The following is a 27,940-nucleotide window of genomic DNA, read 5'->3' as shown; positions in this document are numbered from 1 at the left end:
CGGTAGGGCCCGGGAGGTCTGATCAGAACCGCGACCCCCGAGGAACAGCCACCACCGTGAGTGCTGCTGGCCCTGTGTCGGAGCAAAGCACTCTCAGGACTCTCGTGCTGGTGATTAAGGGCCCCAGCCCTGAAGGGAAACATCAGTTCTGCTCAGAATTCCTTAACCAAGCAGGTCCAGTTGTTTAGGCACTCGGTTGTGGTCCACTCTTTGCGACCCCATGGACTGTCGCCCACCAGGCTCCTCTGTCCATGGGATTCTCCAGGCAAGGATACTGGAGTGGGTTTCCATTCTCTTCTCCAGGGGATCTTCCCGACCCAGGGATCAAAACTGCATCTCCTGCATTGGCAGGTGGGCTGTTTGTCACTAGGGCCACCTGGGAAGGCCCTTATCTGGTATCCTTTGGTGCTTTGCACTCAAGAATACATTGATGAATTACCTGTATTAAGAAATACTCTAGCCCATAAAGCTTCACCTGATTGTGGTCTATGCAAAAGCTTGCTTAGGATGAATCAATTCTCTCTGTAAATGGTAGCAAAAAAAAGAAAATGTTGAGAGTGAAAAAAGATCATTTTAATTTCCAAAATTCCTTCTCATTTTTCAATTGTAAAAGGTGTATGTGTGTTGGGATGTTGTTGTTCAGTCAATCAGGAATGTCCAACTCTTTGCGACCCATGGATTGAGGGTGTTTATTCTGAAAGGAGAAATGGACAGATGCAGAGACATGAAATAAAGGTGAAAAAAAGAAATGAATAATTTTCTAACAGAATTCACTGTTTAATAATATTTTTCCAAAAAATGCACCAAACCTCAGAGCCATAAGCAGAAGTGAGAATCAATGTGGAAACCCTAACATCCTGCAAACCACTTCCTTTATGACAGGCAAACACTTGGACCATGTGTCCATAGAAGAAACATCCTCAAATTAGGCCCAGGCCCAGATGAACATCTCTGGTAGGAATACAAACACTTTATTTCCAGCTGAAGTTTTCAAACTCTCTCCCAGATTGCCTGCCCTGATTCAGGTGTGCCACCAGACCTTGGTTCTACTTGGAATTCCGAAACTCCTTTCCCATCATGAAGCTACTGTACCTTCTCTTCCTCTTACTTGTGTGTCTCATCCAGACAACATCGGGTAAGTGGCAGATGCAACTAGTCGGGTGATATGGAGGATGACCTTGGAGCCTAGAGTAGGGAAGGTCAAGTTGATTCACCTGAAGACAGCCTTCAGAACGGAAGAAAAAAATAGCATAATGAAGCAATTGACAAACAACTAATCTGAAAAATATACAAGCAAAGCCTGCTGCTCAATTCCAGAAAAATAAACGACCCAATAAAAAAATGGGCCAAAGAACTAAATAGATATTTCTCCAAAGAAGACATACAGATGGCTAACAAACACATGAAAAGATGTTCAACATCACTCATTATTAGTTCAGTTCAGTTCATTTCAGTTGCTCAGTTGTGTCTGACTCTTTGCGGCCCCATGAATCACAGTATGCCAGGCCTCCCTGTCCATCACCAACTCCCAGAGTTAACTAAGACTCTCGTCCATCGAGTCAGTGATGCCATCCAGCCATCTCATCCTCTGTCGTCCCCTTCTCCTCCTGCCCCCAATCCCTCCCAGCATCAGAGTCTTTTCCAACTCTTCGCATGAGGTGGCCAAAGTACTGGAGTTTCAGCTTTAGCATCATTCCTTTGAAAGAAATCCCAGGGCTGCTCTCCTGCAGAATGGACTGGTTGGATCCTCTTGCAGTCCAAGGGACTCTTAAGAGTCTTCTCCAACACCACAGTTCAAAAGCATGAATTCTTTGGTGCTCAACTTTCTTCACAGTCTAACTCTCACGTCCAAACACGACCACAGGAAAAACCATAGCCTTGACTAGACGGACGTTTGTTGGCAAAGAAATGTCTCTGCTTTTGAATATGCTATCTAGGTTGGTCATAACTTTCCTTCCAAGGAGTAAGTGTCTTTTAATTTCATGGCTGCAGTCACCATCTGCAGTGATTTGGAAGCCCCCCCCCAAATAAAGTATGGCACTGTTTCCACTATTTCCCCATCTATTTGACATGAAGTGATGGGACCAGATGCCATGATCTTCGTTTTCTGAAAGTTGAGTTTTAAGCCAACTTTTTCACTGTCCTATCTCACTTTTCTCAAGAGGCTTTTTAGTTCCTCTTCACTTTCTGCCATAAGGCTGGTGTCATCTACATATCTGAGGTTATTGATATTTCTCCTGGCAATCTTGATTCCAGCTTGTGCTTCTTCCAGCCCAGCATTTCTCATGATGTACTTACTCTGCATATAAGTTAAATAAGCAGGGTGACAATACACAGCCTTGATGTACTCCTTTTCCTATTTGGAACCAGTCTATTGTTCGATGTCCAGTTCTAACTGTTGCTTCCTGACCTGCATACAAATTTCTCAAGAGGCAGGTCAGGTGGTCTGGTATTCCCATCTCTTTCAGAATTTCCCACAGTTTATTGTGATCCACATAGTCAAAGGTTTTGGCATAGTCAATAAAGCAGAAATAGATGCTTTTCTGGAACTCTCTTCTTTTTTCCATGATCCAGCAGATGTTGGAAATTTGATCTCTGGTTTCTCTGCTTTTTCTAAAACCAGCTTGAACAACTGGAAGTTCATGGTTCATGTATTGCTGAAGCCTGGCTTGGAGAATTTTGAGCATTACTTTACTAGCGTGTGAGATGAGTGCAATTGTGCGTTAGTTTAAGCATTCATTGGCATTGCCTTTCTTTGGGATTGGAATGAAAACTGATCTTTTCCAGTCCTGTGGCCACTGCTGAGTTTTCCAAATTTGCTGGCATATTGAGTGTAGCACTTTCACAGCATCATCTTTCAGGATTTGAAATAGCTCCACTGGAATTCCATCACCTCCACTACCTTTGTTCATAGTGATGCTTTCAAAGGTCCACTTGACTTCACTTTCCAGGATGTCTGGCTCTACGTGAGTGATCACACCATCAGTGGCCGAGAGGAGCCACCCCACATCCAAGGAGTGGTGGCTGCACGGGTGCAGGAGGGCTGAGAGGAGCTACTCCACCTTCAAAGTCAGGAGTGGCAGCCATGATGAGATAGCCGTCGTACAAGGTAAGGAGTAGCGGCTGCTATATCTGGAGCAGCCGTGAAGACGTACCCCAAGTCCAAGGTAAGAGAAACCCAAGGAAGATGGTAGGTGTTGCAAAAGGGCATCATAGGCAGCCACACGGAAACCACAATCACAGAAAACTAGCCAATCTGGTCACACGGACCACAGCCTTGTCTAACTCAATGAAGCTAAGCCATGCCTTGTGGGGCTGCCTAAGATGGGAGGGTCATGGTGGAGAGGTCTGACAGAATGTGGTCCACTAGAGAAGGGAATGGCAAACCACTTCAGTATTCTTGCCTTGAGAACCCCGTGAACAGTATGAAAAGGCAAAATGATAGGATACTGAAAGTGGAACTCCCCCGGTCAGTAGGTGCCCAATATGCTACTGGAGATCCATGGAGAAATAACTCCAGAAAGAATGAAGCGATGGAGCCAAAGCAAAACAATACCCAGTTGTGCATGTTACCAGTGATAGAAGCAAGGTCTGATGCTGTAAAGAGCAGTATTGCATAGGAACCTTGAATGTCAGGTCCATGAATCAAGGCAAATAGGAAGTGGTCCAACAGGAGATGGCAAGAGTGAACATTGACACTCTAGGAATCAGCGAACTAAAATGGACTGGAATGGGTGAATTTAACCCAGATGACCATTATATCTACTACTGTTGGCAGGAATCCCTTAGAAGAAATGGAGTCACCACCATGGTCAACAAAAGAGTCTGAAATGCAGTACTTGGATGCAATATCAAAAACGACAGCATGATCTCTGTTCGTTTCCAAGACAAACCATTCAATATTATGATAATCCAAGCCTATGCCCCAACTAGTAAGGTTGAGGAAGGTGAAGTTGAATGGTTCTATGAAGACCTACAAGACCTTTTAGAACTAACACCCAAAAAACATGTCCTTTTAACTATAGGGAAAGTTTTGCCAAGAGAACGCACTAGTCATAGCAGACACCCTCTTCCAACAACACAAGAGAAGACTCTACACATGGACATCACCAGATGGTCAACACCGAAATCAGACTTATTCTATTCTTTGCAGCCAAAGATGGAGACACTCTTTAGAGTCAGCAAAAACAAGACTGGGAACTGACTGTGGCTCAGATCATGAACTCCTTCTTGCCAAATTCAGACTTAAAGTAAAGAAAGTGGGGAAAACCACTAGACCATTCAGGTATAACCTCAATCAAATCCCTTATGATTATACAGTGGAAGGGAGAAATAGATTTCAGGGATTAGATCTGATAGGCAGAGTGCCTGAGGAACTATGGACGGAGGTTCATGACATTGTACAGGAAACAGGGATCAAGGCCATCCCCATGGAAAAGAAATGCAAAAAAATGACTGTCAGAGGAGGCCTTCCAAATAGCTGTGAAAAGAAGAGAAGCCAAAAGCAAAGGAGAAAAGGAAAGATATAAGCATCTGAATGCAGAGTTCCAAAGAATAGCAAGGAGAGATAAGAAAGCTTTCCTCAGCAATCAATGCAAAGAAAGAGAGGAAAACAACAGAATGGGAAAGACTAGACATCTCTTCAAGAAAATCACCCTACAAAAATCATGAACTGTAAACATTAAAGTATCCATACCCCATCACCTAGACCACATCGGTACCTCTTTTGTCTACTGTCCCATTTCTCTGATGGACACACAGCATCAAATTTAAATCAGCCTGAATCCGAGCCGCATACCACTTACCTGTCAGTAAAGGCTCAGAATGTCGGTGCTGGACACTCTGTGCACCTTTGAAGGTGGTTGAGGGTCAGAGGGGTCATTTCCCTTTCCTGCTGCCTTTGAGTCTGCTCCCACATCACCTGACCTTGACGAGGTTGTATTAATCCAATCAAGGTTAAGTATCACCTTTGATCTAACAACATCTTGCAGACACTTTCTGAAAAGAGAAATACCTTATAAATTAACTCATATATGGAACGCTAAATGCAAAGAAAAAGAGGGAATAAGTACAAAAAATTATTAAGAGACAGCAAACGACACAAGAACAAACACACATTCACAGAACAGAGCAGCGGGTTTCCGAGGGTGGCAGTAAAACAGACCCACAGGACAGTAAAAGAAAAACCCAGTTCTTGGTGGTGGTCAGTTTTATGGCATGCCAGAGTTGAAATCTATTTTTATAGAAATAAAACATGTACTATTGTAACCCAAAGATACCCTAGAAAAATAAGTACTTAAAAATTACATTATCCATGCCTCAGTGCATCCCTTGTGACTCAGCAGTAAAGAATTTGCCTGCAAAGAGGGAGACCTGGGTTTGATCCCTGATTTGGGATGATCCCCTGGAGAAGGGAAAGGGCTCCCACTCCAATATTCTGGCCTGGAGAATTCCACAGACTATAAAGTCCATGGGATCGCAAAGAGTTGGACACAACTGAGCAACTTTCACTCACTTCACTGAGAGACAAGGGGGTGGTGACCCTCAGCCTGAGCAAGGGTAGATAAGTGCCTGATTGGTCAGGGAGTTCTCGAACCACTTGTGCTGCCCTCTGTTGGACCCTCTTGGTCCAGGAACAACAGCCCCTGACACTTGCCTGTAGCCCCCTGCTGAGATACTCAGAAACCTGCTGTCTGGACTCCCAGGGTTCTAGAGGAAGAGCTGGCGCAAGGCACCTGAGAATGAGGGCTGAGCTGATTCTGGGGATTCCTGTGGCTGTAGGCACTCCACAGGCTGACCACATTCTCCAAACAGGGGACTGACAAGGGGGCACTGTTAATGTGCATAAGTGGCCCTGGGGATATGGGAGGCCCTGATTCTGTGTTTTTCATACAGTCCTCCCATGCTCCTCTTTCCCCTCCATTACAAGATCTATCTTGAGTCAAAATAGTATTAAGATGATCCTCAAGGCTTAGAGATAAAAACCACACACAAAATGTTTTCTATGGTAAAACTTTATTAAAATTCAAACTTTTTCACTGGTAAATTTTATAAAATTTGTGGGAGACAGTATATCAATCCTACCAAAATTATCATTCAAAAGCAAGGCGGCAACCTATTCCAACTAGTCTTTCATACTAGGATGACATAATAGGGCTTCCCTAGTGGCTCAGTCTGTAAAGAATTTGCCTGCAGTGCAGGAGACCTGGGTTGAATCCCTGGGTTGGGAAGAGCTCCTGGAAGAGGGCATGACAACCCACTCCAGGATGCTTGCCTGGAGAATCCCCATGGACAGAGGAGCCTGGTGGACTGTAGTCCATGGGGTCCAAAAGAGTTACGCATGACTGAGCCACTAAGCATAGCATTCCATGATAACAAAATCACATGATACATAATAACAAAATCAAAAATTTTCTGATGCACATAAATACAAAAGATCTTAAAAAATATTAGCATATTACATTCAACAGTATTTAATTATATATACATATGAAATGGATCTTGACCTATTGCTGATTTGATTTAGGGCAGAAGGAAGACCCTGCAGGGGCTGGGTGCAGAGCATGCCTGACCAGGATGTTGAATGTGACCAAATGATCTTTCTACATCTCTTGAGAGGACTGTAAAAAAATTTTTGTTTATACTGAAAACACAGAAAGACAATTTTTAAAACAAAGCTTTGTAGTAACATTTAATGACACTTGATAAGCACAGCCACGGGAATTTTCCCCACTGTGATTTATAGTGCAAGACTCCACAGAGTCCACTAGACATCTCTCAGGACAGGGCGTGGCTGACCTTCTGTAGAGCAGAGTCAGGCCCTTTAGGCAGGTTCCAAATGTTCAGATACAGATACTACCATCCAACACAGACACTACCATCATCAACTACCGATACTACCATCACTTCCTATCTACACAATGGTTGAAAGTCACTCCTAGAATTTGCCTCAACTACTGATAATAGATTTAGGTTGACAGCTTGACATTTGGTTGGGTAAATTCCGTGGGACAGACTCAGATTCCATGAGGAGACAGTGCAGTGTGTGCAGCTGTGTGTCCCCAGGGTGGTCCGGTCCCACTGCTGTTTCGCCCACCAGGGTGGGGAGTCCTGCTTCACTGGAAACAGCCACTCCCTCTAACACCCAGCCCACCCGTCAAGGTCACAGTCATGACAGGGCACCTCCTGAGACTGGAGGACAAGGTTCAGTTGCCACTGGTGTCTTCGTTCCAGTCACTCTCTTCGGAGGAAGAAGACACCTGGAGGTCATCGTAGAGGATGCTCCAGGGCCCGGGGACAGCGTGTCCATCAGGCTCCTGGTTGACAGACGGGCTCTGATCAGGAAGGGCTGGCTGCTCCACAGGCGGCGGGGACGGGGGAGCTGTGTACCGGCAGCTCCAGCAGCCTTCACCGTCTCTCAGGAAGAGCATCCTGAGAGGCTGGGCTGGGACACGGATGATGGGCAGGGGTTGGGCTGCAGAGACGGCACCCACGATCCTGGAGGGAGATCTGTCCGCTAGAGGCTGAAGGTCAAACTGTTGCCCCTGGGCAGGTGTCTCCCTGGATACACGGGTGGCCACTCTTGGTCCACGTGCAGCTGTGCAGGGTGGAGGAGGGAGATTCAGGAAGGCCCCCAGATCTGCTGTCAGAGTGCTCTGCTGGGGGGTCTGGACGGGGCTGAGTCTAGGTTTCTTTGGGGGGTTCACACATGTCAGGCTGGGGGTCTGTGCACATCTCTTGCCTGGAGCCTCGATGTGGCCCTTGAAGGCCGGGGCCAAATTCCTGCCGATGAGAGGCACTGTGGGGAGGCTGGATTTCACATCATCTCTCCTCGTTGGTGACCCTCTTGGGTGATCTGGATCCTGGAAGGATTTCCTCTTGGATGTGTGGATAAGAACAGGCATGTTTCGGGGGGAGGAGCCAAGATGGCGGAGTAGGACGGGGAGAACACTTTCTCCCCCACAAATTCATCAAAAGAGCATTTAAACGTCGAGTAAATTCCACAAAACAACTTCTGAATGCCGGCAGAGGACATCAGGCACCCAGAAAAGCAACCCAACTCTTCGAAAGGAGGTAGGAAAAAATATTAAAGACAAAAAAAAGAGACAAAAGAGGGAGGGACGGAGTTCCGTCTGGGGAAGGGAATCTTAAAAAGAGAGAAGTTTCCAAACACCAGGAAACATTCTCACTGCCAAATCTGTGCTGAGCTTTGGAAGCACAGAGGGCAACATAACGGGGAGAAAAAATAAATAAACAATTAAAACTCGCAGATTGCGAGCCATAGGGTAACTCTCCCAGCGGAGAAGCAGCGCAGACGCCTGCATCCGCCATTAGCAAGCGGGGGCTGGGCAGGGAGGCGCGGCGCGGGCTGCATCGCTGAGAGTAAGAATCTAGCCTGAATACCCTGAGCGCTATCTGAGCGAAATAATTTGGGCTAGCAAACCAGACTGTGGGATATCTACCACGCGAAAAGCCAGCCCTAACCTAAGACCGCCAGGCCCGCGCACGGAACAAAGGACTGAACAGAGATAGCCAGCTGCAGATCTTCCCCCTCCAGTGACAGGCAGCCAGAGCCAGAAGGGGGCAATCGCAGCCCCAGAGAGACATTATCTATAAAACTGTAAGCAGGCTTCTTTGCTAACTAAAACTTCTTGGGGGTCTGGACGGTCAACATCTGCCTGAGAAGGTGCGCCAGTTTTACACCCAGATAACCGAGTGGCGGGGAGGCGATAAGTCGCAGCATTGGCACTCGCCAAACACCTCATCACCTGAGCTGCTCGGACCTGGGAAGAGCACAAAACGCAGGCCCAACTGAGTCTGCGCCTCTGAGGACTACCCGAGTGCCTAAACCCGAGCGGCTTGGACCTGGGAGGTGCATGCAGCCCAGGGCCGGCCTCGGATTGTTCCCGGCAGAACAACTTAGAGTCCGAGCAGTTGTGGACAGGGAGGCTACATGCGCTGTGAGCGGGGGCAGACCCAGGGTGGCTGAGGCACTGCGAGCCCACGCCAGTGTTATTTGTTTGCAGCATCCCTCCCTCCGTCCCCACAGTGCGACTGAACAAGTAAGCCTAAAATTAAAAAAAAAAAAAAGTGTCCTCCACCGTGCCCTTTGTGTCAGGGCGGAAACCAGATACTGAAGAGACTAGCAAACAGAAGAAGATGTAACAGAGGGAAACGCCTTGGAAGCTACAGGCAATAGATCAAAACCCTGTGGTTACTACGGACTACATAGGAAGGGGCCTATAGATCTTGAGAAATATAAATCTGACCAAGGAACTAGCCAAAAATGAACTGAACCCACAACACCCACAAAAAAAACACACAAAAAAGTCCTAGATATATTTTTATTATTTTTACGATCATTCTTTCTTTTTTTTTTTAATAAAAAAATTTTAAGTCCTCTATTGTTCCTTTAATTTTCACTTTTATAACCTATTACTTTGCAAAAAAAAAAAGACCCTATTTTTTTCTTCTTCAGCAAACTTCATATATATATATTTTATAATTTTTTGACCTTGTTTTTTTTTTGTTTTTGTTTTTTTCTTCTTTTCTTTAACATTGTATTTTTGAAATTCCAAACTCTACTCTACTCTAGATTTTTAATTTTCACTTTTTGGTATATGTTATCAATTTTGTACCTATAGTTTTTTTCTTTATATAATTTCTGTGACTTTTTTTCTTCTTCTTCTCTGTTTCTTTCTCTTCTTCTTTTATATAACATTGTATATCTGAAATTCCAAACTTTACTCTAGATTTTTAATTTATGCTTTTTGGTATTTGATATCAATTTTGTACCTGTATTTTCTTTATAATTTTTGTGACATTGTTTGTATTTGTTTGTTTGTTTTCTCTCTTTATTTTTCTTCTTCTTTTTTTTTTTTTAACATTGTATTTTTGAAATTCCAAACTCTACTCTAGATTTTTAATTTTTGCTTTCTGGTATTAGTTATCAATTTTGTACCTGTACTTTCTTTATAATTTTCGCGACCTTGTTCGTTTTTGTTTGTTCGTTTTTTCTCTCTTTCTTTTCCTTCTTCTTTTCTTTAACATCGTATTTTTGAAATCCCAAACTCTACTCTAGATTTTTAATTTTTGCTTTTATGTATTTGTTACCAATTTTGTACCTTTAAGGACCCAATCTTCAGGACCCATTTTTCACTAGGGAGTGAGATTACTGGCTTGACTGCTCTCTCTCCCTTTGGACTCTCCTTTTTCTCCACCAGGTCGCCTGTGTCTCCTCCCTAACCCCTCTCTACTCTACCCAACTCTGTGAATTTCAGTGTGTTCCAGACAGTGGAGAACACTTAGGGAACTGATTACTGGCTGGATCTGTCTCCCTCCTTTTCATTCCCCCCTTTTATCCTTCTGGCCACCTCTGTCACCTTCCTCCTTCTTCTCTTCTCTGTATAACCCCGTGAACATCTCTGAGTGGTCCAGTTGTGGAGTGCACATAAGGAAGTGACTACTGGCTAGCCCACTCTCTCCACTATTGATTCAACTCATCTCATTTGGGTCACCTCTAACTCCCTCCTCCCTCTTCTCTTCTCCATGTAACCCTGTGAACCTCTCTGAGTGACCCTCACTGTAGAGAAACTTTTCATCTTTAATGTAGATGTTTTATCAATGGTGCTGTATAGAAGGAGAAGTTTTGAAACTACTGTAAAAATAAGACCGATAACCGGAAGCAGGAGACTTAAGTCGAAACCCTGACTCAGGGAACTCCTGACTCGAAGGAACATTAATTGACAGGAGCTCATCAAATGCCTCCATACTGACACTGAAACCAAGCACCACACAAGGGCCAATAAGTTCCAGGGCAAGACATACCAAGCAAATTCTCCAGCAACAAAGGAACACAGCCCTGAGCTTCAAGATACAGGCTGCCCAAAGTCACCCCAAAACTATAGACATCTCATAACTCATTACTGGACATTTCATTGCACTACAGAGAGAAGAAATCCAGCTCCACTCACCAGAACACCGACACAAGCTTCCCTAACCAGGAAACCTTGACAAGCCACCTGTACAAACCCACACACAGTGAGGAAACGCCACAATAAAGAGAACTCCACAAACTGCCAGAATACAGAAAGGACACCCCAAACTCAGCAATTTAAACAAGATGAAGACACAGAGGAATACTCAGCAGATAAAGGAACAGGATAAATGCCCACCAAACCAAACAAAAGAGGAAGAGATAGGGAATCTACCTGATAAAGAATTCCGAATAATGATAGTGAAATTGATCCAAAATCTTGAAACTAAAATGGAATCACAGATAAATAGCCTGGAGACAAGGATTGAGAAGATGCAAGAAAGGTTTAACAAGGACCTAGAAGAAATAAAAAAGAGTCAATATATAATGAATAATGCAATAAATGAAATTAAAAACACTCTGGAGGCAACAAATAGTAGAATAACAGAGGCAGAAGATAGGATTAGTGAATTAGAAGATAGAATGGTAGAAATAAATGAATCAGAGAGGATAAAAGAAAAACAAATTAAAAGAAATGAGGACAATCTCAGAGACCTCCAGGACAATATTAAACTCTACAACATTCGAATCATAGGGTTTCCAGAAGAAGAAGACAAAAAGAAAGACCATGAGAAAATACTTGAGGAGATAATAGTGGAAAACTTCCCTAAAATGGGGAAGGAAATAATCACCCAAGTCCAAGAAACCCAGAGAGTCCCAAACAGGATAAACCCAAGGAGAAACACCCCAAGACACATATTAATCAAATTAACAAAGATCAAACACAAAGAACAAATATTAAAAGCAGCAAGGGAAAAACAACAAATAACACACAATGGAATTCCCATAAGGATAACAGCTGATCTTTCAATAGAAACTCTTCAAGCCAGGAGGGAATGGCAAGACATACTTAAAATGATGAAAGAAAATAACCTACAGCCCAGATTATTGTACCCAGCAAGGATCTCATTCAAGTATGAAGGAGAAATCAAAAGCTTTTCAGACAAGCAAAAGCTGAGAGAATTCTGCACCACCAAACCAGCTCTCCAACAAATACTAAAGGATATTCTCTAGACAGGAAACACAAAAATGGTGTATAAACTCGAACCCAAAACAATAAAGTAAATGGCAACGGGATCATACTTATCAGTAATTACCTTAAACATAAATGGGTTGAATGCCCCAACCAAAAGACAAAGACTGGCTGAATGGATACAAAAACAAGACCCCTACATATGTTGTCTACAAGAGACCCACCTCAAAACAGGGGACACATACAGACTGAAAGTGAAGGGTTGGAAAAAGATTTTCCATGCAAATAGGGACCAAAAGAAAGCAGGAGTAGCAATACTCATATCAGATAAAATAGACTTTAAAACAAAGGCTGTAAAAAAAAAAAAATACAAAAAAAAATAAAATAAAACAAGTCTTTAAAGTCCTAGTGTACATTCTGGAAACTCAAGAGCCAAACACAAGAATGTAAATCTATTGTGAGCTAGATCCATCGTGCAAAATATGATTCTTTGCCAGAAAGGAACTTGAGAAGGCACAAAATCTACACATCTGAATCTGTGTAGGCCACATATCAATAATGAACCTTTTAGTCCTTAAAGGCACCACAGTAGAAAGAGCATGACTTTTGTAATCAAATAAATAGAGATTAATCCAGGCTCTGGCACTGACAGTGTGTTCTTGGACAAATTATTCAGTTTCTGTGATTTGTAATTGCCTGACTTGTAAAAAATAAAATAAAATAAAATAAAATAAAATAAAACAAAGGCTGTGAAAAGAGACAAAGAAGGTCACTACATAATGATCAAAGGATCAATCCAAGAAGAAGATATAACAATTATAAATATATATGCACCCAACACGGGAGAGCCACAGTATGTAAGACAAATGCTAATAAGTATGAAAGGAGAAATTAACAATAACACAATAATAGTGGGAGACTTTAATACCCCACTCACACCTATGGATAGATCAACTAAACAGAAAATTAACAAGGAAACACAAACTTTAAACGATACAATAAACCAGTTAGACCTAATTGATATCTATAGGACATTTCATCCCAAAACCATGAATTTCACCTTTTTCTCAAGCGCACATGGAACCTTCTCCAGGATAGATCACATCCTGGGCCATAAAGCTAGCCTTGGTAAATTCAAAAAAATAGAAATCATTCCAAGCATTTTTTCTGACCACAATGCAGTAAGATTAGATCTCAATTACAGGAGGAAAACTATTAAAAATTCCAACATATGGAGGCTGAGCAACACGCTGCTGAATAACCAACAAATCACAGAAGAAATCAAAAAAGAAATCAAAATTTGCATAGAAACGAATGAAAATGAAAACACAAAAACCCAAAACCTGTGGGACACGGTAAAAGCAGTCCTAAGGGGAAAGTTCATAACAATACAGGCACACCTCAAGAAACAAGAAAAATGTCAAATATATAACCTAACTCTACACCTAAAGCAACTAGAAAAGGAAGAAATGAAGAACCCCAGGGTTAGTAGAAGGAAAGAAATCTTAAAAATTATGGCAGAAATAAATGCAAAAGAAACAAAAGAGACCATAACAAAAATCAACAAAACCAAAAGCTGGTTCTTTGAAAGGATAAATAAAATTGACAAAGCATTAGCCAGACTCATCAAGAAACAAAGGGAGAAAAATCAAATCAACAAAATTAGAAAAGAAAATGGAGAGATCACAACAGACAACACAGAAATACAAAGGATCATAAGAGACTACTATCAACAATTATATGCCAATAAAATGGACAACGTGAAAGAAATGGACAAATTCTTAGAAAAGTACAACTTTCCAAAACTGGACCAGGAAGAAATAGAAAAACTTAACAGACCCATCACAAGCACGGAAATTGAAACTGTAATCAAAAATCTTCCAGCAAACAAAAGTCCCGGTCCAGATGGCTTCACAGCTGAATTCTACCAAAAATTTAGAGAAGAGCTAACACCTATCCTGCTCAAACTCTTCCAGAAAATTGCAGAGGAAGGTAAACTTCCAAACTCATTCTATGAGGCCACCATCACTCTAATACCAAAACCTGACAAAGATCCCACAAAAAAAGAAAACTACAGGCCAATATCACTGATGAACATAGATGCAAAAATCCTTAACAAAATTCTAGCCATCAGAATCCAACAACACATTAAAAAGATCATACACCATGATCAAGTGGGCTTTATCCTAGGGATGCAAGGATTCTTCAATATCCGCAAATCAATCAATGTAATACACCACATTAACAAATTGAAAAATAAAAACCATATGATTATCTCAATAGATGCAGAGAAAGCCTTTGACAAAATTCAACATCCATTTATGATAAAAACCCTCCAGAAAGCAGGACTAGAAGGAACATACCTCAACATAATAAAAGCTATATATGACAAACCACAGCAAACATTATCCTCAATGGTGAAAAATTGAAAGCATTTCCTCTAAAGTCAGGAACAAGACAAGGGTGCCCACTTTCACCATTACTATTCAACATAGTTTTGGAAGTTTTGGCCACAGCAATCAGAGCAGAAAAAGAAGTAAAAGGAATCCAAATTGGAAAAGAAGAAGTAAAACTCTCACTGTTTGCAGATGACATGATCCTCTACATAGAAAAACCTAAAGACTCCACCAGAAAATTACTAGAACTAATCAATGACTATAGTAAAGTTGCAGGATATAAAATCAACACACAGAATCCCTTGCATTCCTATACACTAATAATGAGAAAACAGAGAGAAATTAAGGAAACAATTTCATTCACCATTGCAACGGAAAGAATAAAATACTTAGGAATATATCTACCTAAAGAAACTAAAGACCTATATATAGAAAACTATAAAACACTGGTGAAAGAAATCAAAGAGGACACTAATAGATGGAGAAATATACCATGTTCATGGATTGGAAGAATCAATATAGTGAAAATGAGTATACTACCCAAAGCAATTTATAGATTCAACGCAATCCCTATCAAGCTACCAACAGTATTCTTCACAGAGCTAGAACAAATAATTTCACAATTTGTATGGAAATACAAAAAACCTCGAATAGCCAAAGCGATCTTGAGAAAGAAGAATGGAACTGGAGGAATCAACCTACCTGACTTCAGGCTCTACTACAAAGCCACAGTTATCAAGACAGTATGGTACTGGCACAAAGACAGAAATATCGATCAATGGAATAAAATAGAAAGCCCAGAGATAAATCCACGCACATATGGACACCTTATCTTTGACAAAGGAGGCAAGAATATACAATGGATTAAAGACAATCTCTTTAACAAGTTATGCTGGGAAATCTGGTCAACCACTTGTAAAAGAATGAAACTAGACCACTTTCTAACACCATACACAAAAATAAACTCAAAATGGATGAAAGATATAAACATAAGGCCAGAAACTATAAAACTCCTAGAGGAGAACATAGGCAAAACACTCTCCGACATACATCACAGCAGGATCCTCTATGACCCGCCTCCCAGAATATTGGAAATAAAAGCAAAAATAAACAAATGGGACCTAATTAACCTTAAAAGCTTCTGCACATCAAAGGAAACTATTAGCAAGGTAAAAAGACAGCCTTCAGAATGGGAGAAAATAATAGCAAATGAAGCAACCGACAAACAACTAATCTCAAAAATATACAAGCAACTCCTACAGCTCAACTCCAGAAAAATAAACGACCCAATCAAAAAACGGGCCAAAGAACTAAAAAGACATTTCTCCAAAGAAGACATACAGATGGCAAACAAACACATGAAAAGATGCTCAACATCACTCATTATCAGAGAAATGCAAATCAAAACCATTATGAGGTACCATTTCACACCAGTCAGAATGGCTGCGATCCAAAAGTCTACAAATAATACATGCTGGACAGGGTGTGGAGAAAAGGGAACCCTCTTACACTGTTGGTGGGAATGCAAACTAGTACAGCCACTATGGAGAACAGTGTGGAGATTCCTTAAAAAACTGGAAATAGAACTGCCTTATGATCCAGCAATCCCACTGCTGGGCATACACACTGAGGAAACCAGAAGGGAAAGAGACACATGTACCCAAATGTTCATCGCAGCACTGTTTATAATAGCCAAGATATGGAAGCAACCTAGATGTCCATCAGCAGATGAATGGATAAGAAAGCTGTGGTACATATACACAATGGAGTATTACTCAGCCATTAAATAGGATACATTTGAATCAGTTCTAATGAGGTGGATGAAACTGGAGCCTATTATACAGAGTGAAGTAAGCCAGAAGGAAAAACATAAATACAGTATACTAACGCATATATATGGAATTTAGAAAGATGGTAACAATAACCCAGTGTACGAGACAGCAAAAGAGACACTGATGTATAGAACAGTCTTATGGACTCTGTGGGAGAGGGAGAGGGTGGGAAGATTTGGGAGAATGGCAATGAAACATGTAAAATATCATGTAGGAAACGAGTTGCCAGTCCAGGTTCGATGCAGGATGCTGGATGCTTGGGGCTGGTGCACTGGGACGGCCCAGAGGGATGGTATGGGGAGGGAGGAGGGAGGAGGTTTCGGGATGGGGAACACATGTATACCTGTGGCGGATTCATTTTGATATTTGGCAAAACTAATACAATTATGTAAAGTTTAAAAATAAAATAAAATTAGAAAAAAAAAAAAAAAAGAACAGGCATGTTTGGGTGCTGGAAGACAAGACCACACAGAGAGGCCAGATGTGAGAATCTCCTCTCCATCCAGTAAAACACCTCACATGCATTCATTTTATATGATAAGATCCTCAATATTAGTGTGCTCATGTGATCTTGATACATTTATACATCAAATGGAAATGTTCAAACCATGTCTCTTGTTAAGTAAGGGGAAGCAAGCTTTTGGTAGACCTTCTATTTGAGACTGTACACAGATTGGTGATTTGCAGGCACCTTGATGGCAAAATGAATTTTCCTGTCCAGTTTTGGAGGATGAATCACAATTTACAGATTCCTCTTCTAACTTAAAGGATTTCACAAGGAAGCCGCTGATAAAATCACTTCCATGTCTCTGCCAGCTTCTCACCAGACATACGAGTAAGAATGCAAAATCAAAGGCACCGTGAAAAATGGCATCTGAAAAATAAATGATGCCATTGGTCAGGAAAGAATATGACCGGTTTCCTCCCACAGACAGGACTGAGGCCAGTGGATTAAAGAGGGGGCCCAGCAGAGACTGACCCTCAGGCAGAGGCCGGGCTCTGGCTCCTCCTTCCAGCTCTGTGGCTGCCGACGGCAGGGCCTCCTGGGAAATCGCTGCAAGAGCTTTCTCTGCTGCTCCTCTTTCCTGCAACACAAACATGTCAAGTGTCAGAAACCCAGTGTTCTTGTCATAGTTGGGACCAACGGTGCTGTCTGTGGCCCAGCCCCTTTCCTAATTTGGGAGTGACACCAGACCTGAACCCCTCTGCCTTTGTGCTGAACCCCCATGTCCTTCCCCGACTCCAGAGACCCCTCCAGGGCTTCAGGGCCGGTCAGCTGCAAAGTTGTGTGTTCCACACTCTCTTTAGTGACTTCAGGGCCTAGTGTGAGCCCCTGAGTGTGGCCCCTGAGGACGTCATTCCTGTCTCTGTCTCCCGAGTTTCCCTGTCCTTTCTAGACATGGTTCAGCACAGTGTCGACAAGGAGAGGAACAGTCTCCAGATTGCAACCCAGACCTTGGGTCCCACCTCCCCGCCACTCACCTCTGCCTTTCCTCCTTCTCTCTCTCAGTCGTTTCAGGGGTCCCTGGGGTCGGTGTGTCCTGCAGCTTCCACACCAGGTTCTCCTTACCGAATCTGGACCCCAAGGGCAAGGGGACCAGCGCCCCTTGCCAGCGCTTCATGGGGCACCTGAGGCTCCTTGCTGTGTGCCCAAAGTCTCCACAGTCCTTACACTTCACCTGTGGGTGGAGAAGAACCAGGTAAGTGAGTCAGCAGAAGCCTCAGGCACGAGGCCAAAGGGAATGCAAGAACGGGTGGAGAGCATTGCATGCTGGTTCTGAAGAAAGGACGCGGTCCCACAGGTACCGGGATAGTTACAATATTGTGGTTCCCAAAGCCCTTGTCAGCACCATCAGAGGAGGAGGGTCTGGCGGTCTAAGGTAAACAGTAAGAGCCCCATTGAAAGATCTGGATGAAGCCAGGGCAGACATAACCCTGAAGAGCCCTGATGGTTCCTCCCAGGCTCTGAGTGGCTCAATCTGCTGGGGACGGAGGTCGAGGCAGCTATCTTTGGATGCAAATTCACTAGTTAGTTATGGACCCAGAATATTCCAGGTCTAAACCCTGTCTCTGCAGTTCATGCCACCCACAGATTCCCTGCAGGTCCAAGCCTTCACTCACCATGGAGTCTTTCTCCTGTGGTGGGGGAGCCATCTGCCTCCCAGGTCCCAGGTTTTGCTTCCTCACTTTCTGGTCTTGAAAGAGTTGGTAGGCTCTCAGCCATCTGTAATGACCACCCATCTTCCACACCTACTGGAGATTCTCCTCAATCTTAATTTTTGTATCTCCTCTGTGAAACGAAAGAAGAAACTGTCATTTTGATGCAGAGACACAGAGACATTCCTGCCCTATCGACCCTAAATGGGAATCATGACATCAGGACCAGGTTTCTGACATATTGACTTCTCCTGCCCAGATCTTTCTCTTTACAGAATGTGAAGAACAACTAAAGAGCCTCTTGATGAAAGTGGAAGAAAAGAGTGAAAAAGTTGGCTTAAAACTCAACATTCAGAAAACTAAGATCATGGTAAAAGGATAGGGAAACAGTGACTGACTTAATTTTGGGGGTCTCAAAAATCACTATAGATGGTGACTGTGGCCATGAAATGAATAGACACTTGTTGCTTGGAAGAAAAGCTACGAGCAATCTAGACAGCATATTAAAAAGCAGAGACATTCCTTTGCTGACAAAGGTCCATCTAGTCAAGGCTATGGTTTTTCCAGTAGTCTTGTATGGATGTGAGAGTTGGACTGTAAACAAATGCGAATGCTGAAGGATTGATGCTTTTGAACTGTGATGTTGGAGAAGACTCTTGAGAGTCCTTTGGGCTGCCAGGAGATCAACCAGTCCATCCTAAAGGAAATCAGTCCTGAATATTAACTGGAAGGACTGATGCTGAAGCTGAAACTCCCGTACTTTGGCCATCTGATGTTAAGAACTGACTCATAGGAAAAGACTGGATGCTGGGAAAGATGGAAGGCAGGAGAAGAAGGGGACGACAGAGGATGAGATGGTTGGATGGCATCACCGACTCGATAGACATGAGTTTGAGTAAGCTCCCAGAGGTGAAGATGGACAGGGAAGCCTGGTGTGCTGCGGTCCACGGGGTCCCAAAGAGTCAGACATGACTGAGAGATTGAACTGAGCTGTCCAGACATTTCTATATTCTCCCCTGATTCCCGACACACAGATTAAGACCCAGAATATCATGCATTTGGATTTGTATCCTCGGAAGACTAAATTTAGAGACTTGGGTTACATGTATCACAGTCTAGGAGATAAAAGATGTCCCCACATGTATACAAACATTTGTGCTAGGGGGAAGCTACACTTAATATTGAGGAATAGGCATTTGAAAATCAAAAATAAGTGTGGTTAATTTTGAAAACTGGACTCTCCCATTCGACATCAGGGAAGGCAATTTTCAAGTACAAATTCACTTCAAATTATCTTCCTCTCTGCTAGCTTAGATGATTCACGTCTGAGGGTCTGTTTTCTGGAACTTTTGTCCTCAGCATCTCATTTGTACCTAGCTCATGTGAAATACATGTTTAAACTAAGGATGAACAAATAATGTTTTTGGATTTTAATAGTATGCCTATTCAACGGAAATCTAATCAGCCAGAAAAAGAAAAACAGTTGAGATGTTATTATTTTCCAGAACATGGAGAGACCTTAGTGCTATGATGCTGATGAATTAAGTCAGAGACTGAAAGCAAAGACAGGAGGATTTCCCTCTTGGGTAGAAGAGTGAGAGCAGACACAGAAGGAACAAACCAGCACAGACAAACACAGCAGAGACAGAGGCAACACACAGATATGAGAACAGGCAGCGTACAGTAGGGAGGAGGCTTCCTCATCCACTGGATCACCATAAAAGCAAGAGGGTTGCAGAAAAACATCAACTTTTGTTTTATTGACTATGCCAAAGCACTTTGACTGAGTGGATCACAATAAACTCTGAAAAATTCTGAAAGGGCTGGGAATACCAGACCACCTGTCCTGCCTCCTGAGAAATATATGCAGGTCAGGAAGCAACAGTTAGAACCAGACATGGAACAGTAGACTGGTTCCAAACCAGGAAAGGAGTACATCAAGGCTGTATATCGTCACCCTACATATTTAACTTACATGCAGAGTGCATCATGAGAAACTCTGGGCTGGATGAAGCACAAGCTGAGATGACAATTGCCAGGAGAAATATCAATAACCTCAGATATGCAGATGACACAAGCCTTATGGCAGAAAGTAAAGAACCAAAGAGCCTCTTGATGAAAGTGAAAGGGGAGAGTGAAAAAGTTGGCCTAAACCTCAACATTCAGAAAACTAAGATCATGGCATATAATCCCATCACTTCATGGCAAATAGATTGGGAAACAGTAGAAACAGTGGCAGACTTTATTTTGGGGGGCTCCCAAATCACTGCAGATGGTGACTGCAACCATGAAATTAAAAGACATTTTGTCCTTGGAAGAAAATTTATGACCAACCTAGATGCATATTCAAAAGCAGAGACATTACTTTGCCAACAAAGGTGCATCTAGTCAAAGCTATGGTTTTTCCAGTAGTCATGTATGGATGTGAGAGTTGGACTGTGAAGAAAGCTGAGTGCCAAAGAATTGAGGCTTTTGAACTGTGGTGTTGGAGAAGACTCTTGAGAGACCCTTGGACTGCAAGGAGATCCAGCCAGTCCATCCTAAAGGAGATCAGTCCTGGATGTTCATTGGAAGGACTGATGCTGAAGCTGAAACTCCAATTCTTTGGCCACCTCATGTGAAGAAGTGACTCACTTGAAAAGACCCTGAAGCGGACAACAGAGGATGAGGTGGTTGGATGGCATCACCAACTCAATGGACATGCACTTGTGGAAACACCGGGAGTTGGTGATGGACAGGGAAGCCTGCCGTGCTGCAGTCCATGGGGTCGCAAAGAATCAGACACGACTGAGTGACTGAACTGAACTGAACTGAGGGAGGAAGTTTCAGGGGAGAAGGCAGGAGAGTCATGGTGGTCAAATGTGACGCCAGCGACAGAGGAAAAATCTGGGAGTGAGCATGAATAAGGCTCAAAAAGCTGAAATATAATAATGTACAAAAGGGCAGAGTCGCTGCAGTCACCATGATGTGAGGTAACCAGAAGGAGCTTGCCTGCCAGAAGAATAAGAAAAGGCAGAGCAGCTCAGTTAAGGGAAAGCACTGAGCTGCTGGGGCTATTGTCCCCCAAGCAGAGGGACATGCAGATCATGCAGCAGAAGCTGAAAAAGGCAAAAGGGAAGGGGGAAGCCAAGTAGCTTTGGGGCTTTGTGTGCAACCCTCTTGCCCTTGGCCTCTGTGCCTGAAGCCAGTGCCCCCACACTGGGGTTTCCTGCCACAGGGCTCCCGGGCCCCAGGACTGATGGTGTTCCCTTTGCCCTGAGTCTGCAGCAGGTCCCTTTTGTGCTTCCTTCCCCTCAGGTAGCCTCTCTCCCTTTTGGCCACTCTCAGAGGGTGAGGGGGTTATCCTTTCCCAGTCTTTTTTATTCCTGTGGAGTTCACCCCAAAGTTTTAAAATTAGCTTTGTGATTGCAAAAAAAAAGTACAAATGAAACGTCTAATATTAACATCAACGTTTACTCAATTAAAAAAATGATATCATAAAGTTCAGGACACCTTCCCCTCTTGCCAGTCCACACCACTACATAAGTTTACTATGGACTTTTTTCTGAATAATATGCTGAACACCAGGTTTAAAAAGAAAGCCATCCTAAAATCCAGCTGTGCTCCTCCTCTCTGTAGGAGATGATCAGAGAGGTGGGGGAGGAATGCCCTCACTGAGGGAGATGCAGCTTTGAAGGTGGCTGAGGACCGGTCAAGAAGGAATGTCCTTTTCCCAGCTGACCTGAGGCTGCTCCAAGGTTGCATGAGCTTGTCGAGAGTTTCTTAGCCAAGTGACGTCATCTATTCCCTTTGGTCGAACCACATCTGAAGACATGTGAAGAGAAAGAAAGAATTCACAATTTCACTCAGGTGTGGAACACAAAAGACAAACAAAAAGAAAATAAGAAAAAAGAATTTTAAAGAAGACAACATTGACATGATAGCAAATACAAAGATACACAGACCTGAGTAAAGGAAATCAGAAGAGGAGCCTCAAAGAAAATGGGGCAGCAAATAGTAACAGAGGAAAACTGCAGTTTTTGGTGCTGAAAAGTTGTGTGGTTCACAGAAGCTGAAATGTATGGTGATGCACCTAAAACTTCACTAAAATTATATTGGGATAATACCAAAACTTAAAACAAGTAAAATAAAATTCTAAAGAAATTACAGAATCAATCCCAGGCTGCCTAAAGCCACATCACTACATGATGTTACTCTTGTCCCATTTCCCTGAGGGACTAGCCAAACACCAAATTTAAACCACACAACCTGAAATGCAGCTGTGAGCCTCTAGTCTGTCAGCAGATGATCAGAATCACGAGTGCTGGACACTCCAGCTGAGGAGGTGCAGCTTCCAGGGTGGCTGAGGAGGGTCAGAGGGGAAATTTCCCTTTCCTGCTGACTTGAGACTCCCCTAAGGTCACATGACCTTGATAAGGTTTTCTTTCCTTTTTTTTTTTTTTTTTTAATGAGGTTTTCTTAACCAATCAATGTTATGTAGGCTACAGTCCAGGGGGTCACAAGGAGTTAGACACAACTGAGTGACTGAACAGCAAAACTCACCCTGTATCTCTCAGTGTCTTGAAGACCCATTTACAAAAGAGAAATATCTTGTGAATTCACTTCGATGTGGAACATTAAACACAAATTTTAAAAGCAAATAAGTCAAAACAAAAAGAAAGGAAAGCAAATGACACAAAAGCAAACATTCTCACAGAACAGAGTAGGGCATTTCAGAGGATAGTGGCAAAGGGACGGCTGATGAGTGAAACGGGTCCACAGGATGGTAACAGAAACACCCAAGTTGTTGGTGCTCACCAGTTTTATGATCTACTGGAATTGAAATATATTTTTTGTACACATAACGTTTAATCTAACAAATTCACTGAATTAGTTCAGTTCAGTCGCTCGTTGGTGTGCGACTCTTTGTGACCCCATGAATCACAGCACCAGGCCAGGCCTCCATGTCCATCACCAGCTCTCTGAGTTCACACAAGCTCATGTGCCTCGAGTCCGGATTGCCATCCAGCCATCTCATCCTCTGTCATCCCCTTCTCCTCCTGCCCCCAATCCCTCCCAGCATCAAGGTCTTTTCCAATGAGTCAACACTTTGCATGAGGTGGCCAAAGTATTGGAGCTTCAGCTTCAGTATCAGTCCTTCCAATGAACACCCAGGACTGATCTCCGTTTGGATGGACTGGTTGGATCTCCTTGCAATCCAAGGGACTCTCAAGAGTCCTCTCCAACACCATAGTTCAAAAGCATCAATTCTTCAGCGCTCAGCTTTCTTCACAGTCCAACTCTCACATCCATACTTGACCACTGGAAAAACCATAGCCTTGACCAGATGGACCTTTGCTGGCAAAGTCATATCTCTGCTTTTCAAAATGCTATCTAGGTTGGTCCTAACTTTCCTTCCAAGGAGTAAGCGTCTTTTAATTTCATGGCTGCAATCACCATCTGCAGTGATTTTGGAGCCCCCCCAAAATAAAGTCTGCCACTGTTTCCACTATTTCCCCATCTCTTTGCCATGAAGTGATGGGACCAGATGCCATGATCTTTGTTTTCTGAATATTGAGCTTTAAGCCAACTTTTTCACTCTCCTCTTTCACTTTCATCAAGAAGCTTTTTGTTCCCCTTCATTTTCTGCCATAAGGGTGGTGTCATCTGCATATGTGAGGTTATTGATATTTCTCCCAGCAATCTTGATTCCAGCTTGTGCTTCCTTCAGCCCAGCGTTTCTCATGATGTACTCTGCATAGAAGTTAAATAAGCAGGGTGACAACAGCCAGCCTTGATGTACTCCTTTTCCTATTTGGAACCAGTCTGTTGTTCCATGTCCAGTTCTAACTGTTGCTCCCTGACCTGCATATAGGTTTCTCATGAAGCAGGTCAGGTTGTCTGGTATTCCCATCTCTTTCTGAATTTTCCACATTTTATTGTGATCCACATAGTCAAAAGCTTTGGCATAGCCAATAAAGCAGAAATAGATGTTTTTCTGGAACTCTCTTGCTTTCAATGATCCAGCAGATGTTGGCAATTTGACCTCCGGTTCCTCTGCCTTTTCTAAAACCAGCTTGAGTATCTGGAAGTTCTCTTTGCACGTATTGCTGAAGCCTGGCTTGGAGAATTTTGAGCATTACTTTCCTTGTGTGTGAGATGAGTGCAATTGTGTGTTCGTTTGAGCATTCTTTGGCATTGCCTTTCTTTGGGATTGGAATGAAAACTGAACTTTTCCAGTCCCGTGGTCACTGCTGAGTTTTCCACATTTGCTGACATATTGAGTGCAGCACTTTCACAGCATCATCTTTCAGGATTTGAAATAGCTCCACTGGAATTCCATCATTTCCACTAGCTTTTTTCGTAGTGATGCTTTCTAAGGCCCACTTGACTTCACATTCCAGGATGTCAGTCTCTAGGTGAGTGATCACACCTTCCGTGGCCAAGAGGAGCTACCCCACACCCGAGGTCAGGGGGGCCTCCAAGAGGAGCTACTACACATCTAAGGTCAGAGGAAGCGGCCGAGAGGAGAAACCCACATTCAAGGAGAGGCGGCCGTGCGTGCCCAGGAGGGCCGAGAGGAACTACTCCACCTTCAGGTCCGGAGGGGCGGCCCTGAGGAGATAGCCCTCATCCAAGGTAAGGAGCAGCGGCTGCACTTTCTGGAGCAGCCATGGAGAAATACCCCCCGTCAAAGGTAAGAGAACCCAAGCAAGATGGTAGGTATTGCGAGAGGGCATCAGAGGGCAGACACACGGAAACCACAATCACAGAAAACTAGCCAATCTGATCAAACAGACCACAGCCTTGTCTAACTCAATGAAACTAAGCCATGCCCTGTGGGGCCGCCCAAGGTGGGAGGGTCATGGTGGAGAGGTCTGACAGAATGTGGTCCACTGGAGAAGGGAATGGCAAACCACTTCAGTATTCTTGCCTTGAGAACCCCATTAACAGTAGGAAAAGGCAAAATGATAGGATACTGCAAGAGGAACTGCCCAGGTCAGTAGGTGCCCAATATGCTACTGGAGATCCGTGGAGAAATAACTCCAGAAAGAATGAAGGGATGGAGCCAAAGCAAAACAATACCCAGTTGTGGATGGGACCAGTGATAGAAGTAAGGTTTGACACTGTAAAGAGCAATATTGCATAGGAACCTGGAATGTCAGGACCATGAATCAAGGCAAATTGGAAGTGGTCACACAGGAGATGGCACGTGTGAACATTGACATTCAAGGAATCAGCCAACTAAAATGGACTGGAATGGGTGAATTTAACTCAGATGATCATTATATCTACTCCTGTGGGCAGGAATCCCTGAGAAGAAATGGAGTAGTCGTCATGGTCAACAAAAGAGTCTGAAATGCAGTACTTGGATGCAATCTCAAAAGCCACAGAATGATCTCTGTTCATTTCCAATGCAAACCTTTCAATATCAGAGTAATCCAAGCCTATGCCCCAACCATTAAACCTGAAGAAGCTGAAGTTGAACAGTTCTATGAAGACCTATAAGACCTTTTAAAACTAACACCCAAAAAAGATGTCCTTTTCATTCAAGAAACACCTGGAGTAACAGGCAAATTTGGCCTTGGAATACGGAATGAAGCAGGGCAAAGGCTGATAGAGTTTTGCCAAGAGAACGCACTGGTCATAGCAAACACTCTCTTCCCACAACACAAAGGAAGACTCTACACATGGACATCACCAGATGGTCAACACCGAAATCAGATTGATTATATTCTTTGCAGCCAAAGATGGGGACGCTGTTTATAGTCAGCAAAAACAAGACTGGGAGCTGACTGTAGCTCAGATCATGAACTCCTTCTTGCCAAATTCAGACTTAAATGGAAGAAAGTGGGGAAAACCTCTAGACCATTCAGGTATGACCTCAATCAAATCCCTGATGATTATACAATGGAAGGGAGAAATAGATTTAAGGGACTAGATCTGATAGGCAGAGTACCTGAGGAACTATGGACGGAGGTTCGAGACACTGTACAGGAGACAGGGATCAAGACCATCTTCATGGAAAAGAAATGCAGAAAAGCAAAATGGCTGTCGGAGGAGGCCTTCCGAATAGCTGTGAAAAGAAGAGAAGCCAAAAGCAAAGGAGCAAAGGAAAGATATAAGCATCTGAATGCAGAGTTCCAGAGAATAGCAAGGAGAGATAAGAAACCCTTCCTCAACAATCAATGCAAAGAAAGAGAGGAAAACAACAGAATGGGAAAGACTAGACATCTCTTCAAGAAAATCACCCTACAAAAAATCATGAACTGTAAACATTAAAGTATCCATACCCCATCGCCTAGACCACATTGACACCTCTTTCATCTACTGTCCCATTTCTCCCATGGACATACACCACCAAATTTAAAACAGCCTTAATCCCAGCCGTATCCCTCTTACCTGTCAGTAAATGCTCAGAATGTCAGTGCTGGACACTTTGTGCACCTTTGAAGGTGGCTAAGGAGAGTCAGTGGGGTCATTTCCCTCTCCTGCTGCCTTTGAGTGTGCTCCCACATCACCTGACCTTGACGAGGTTGTATTAATCCAATCAAGGTTAAGTATCACATTTGATCTAACAACATCTTGCAGACACTTTCAGAAAAGAAAAATGCCTTAGAAAATTCACTCATATATGGAACACTAAATACAAAGAAAAAGAGGGAAGAAGTACAAAACATTATTAAGAGAGAGCAAACAAAACAAGAAAAAACACACATTCACAGAACAGAGCAGCGGGTGTCAGAGGGTGGCAGTAATAGAGGCCCACAGGGTGGTAAAAGAAAAACCCAGTTTTTGGTGCTGGTCAGTTTTATGGCATGCCAAAGTTGAAATCTAGTTTTATACAAATAAAACATGTACTATTGTAAGCCAAAGGTACCCTAGAAAAAGAAGTAATTAAAAATTACATTATCCATGCCTCAGTGCATCCCTTGTGACTCAGCGGGTAAAGAATTTGCCTGCAATGCAGGAGACCTGGGTTCGATTCCTGAGTTGGAAAGATTCCCTGGAGAAGGGAAAGACCACCCACTCCAGTATTCTTGCCTGGAGAATTCCAGGGACTATACAGTCCCTGGGGTCGCAAAGAGTCAGGCAGGACTGAACGACTTTCACAGTGCGTAAAGCCACATGTGTACATATTTTATCTATGTCTTGTTTCTCCAGGGGATATACTGAACACCAAATAAAAACAAACAACCAGAAATCCAGCTGGGTACCTCCCATCTGTCAGTAGATGCTCAGAATGGTGGAAACTGGACTCCGTTCACTGGAGGGGATGCAGCCTCAGAGGTGGCTGAGGGTCTGTGGTGGAATTTTCATTTCTTAGCTGACTTGTTACTGCTCCAAGGTCATGTGACCTTGTTAAGACTTTCCTGACTAATCCAAGTCATATATCAGCTTTATTCCTTCCATGTCTGAAGACAGATTAAGAGAACAGAAACACCTATTGACTCTACTCATGTGTAAAGCAGGAAGAAACTAAGAAACAAAAAGAAATCAAGTGAAAAAAAAAATCAAGGAACAAAACAAATGACACAAGAACACATACACAGATACACAGAACTGA

The 27,940-nt window shown here is 43.1% G+C and overlaps 1 protein-coding gene across 1 annotated transcript; it reads right to left on the bottom strand.

Moving 5' to 3' along the window:
• Nucleotides 1-7,107: 7,107 nt before the first annotated feature.
• Nucleotides 7,108-27,008, bottom strand: LOC147343496 (protein FAM90A5-like). Its single transcript, XM_086379815.1, has 7 exons — nt 26,776-27,008; nt 22,115-22,197; nt 18,358-18,526; nt 17,719-17,915; nt 17,216-17,321; nt 16,679-16,687; nt 7,108-7,904 (listed from the first exon to the last, which is right to left on the bottom strand). Exons 3-7 carry the CDS (start codon nt 18,475-18,477, stop codon nt 7,206-7,208), a joined length of 1,131 nt encoding a protein of 376 aa, XP_086235941.1. The 5' UTR covers nt 18,478-18,526; nt 22,115-22,197; nt 26,776-27,008; the 3' UTR covers nt 7,108-7,205.
• Nucleotides 27,009-27,940: the final 932 nt, after the last annotated feature.

The sequence above is a fragment of the Bos grunniens genome, chromosome 27 (assembly GCF_055505025.1).
Source record: "Bos grunniens cultivar Pamir isolate PY7600 chromosome 27, Bosgru_T2T1.0, whole genome shotgun sequence".
NCBI classification, from domain to species: Eukaryota; Metazoa; Chordata; class Mammalia; order Artiodactyla; family Bovidae; genus Bos; species Bos grunniens.
The sequence above is the reverse complement of the archived record's forward strand: the minus strand, read 5'-3'. Positions and strand labels throughout refer to the sequence as shown.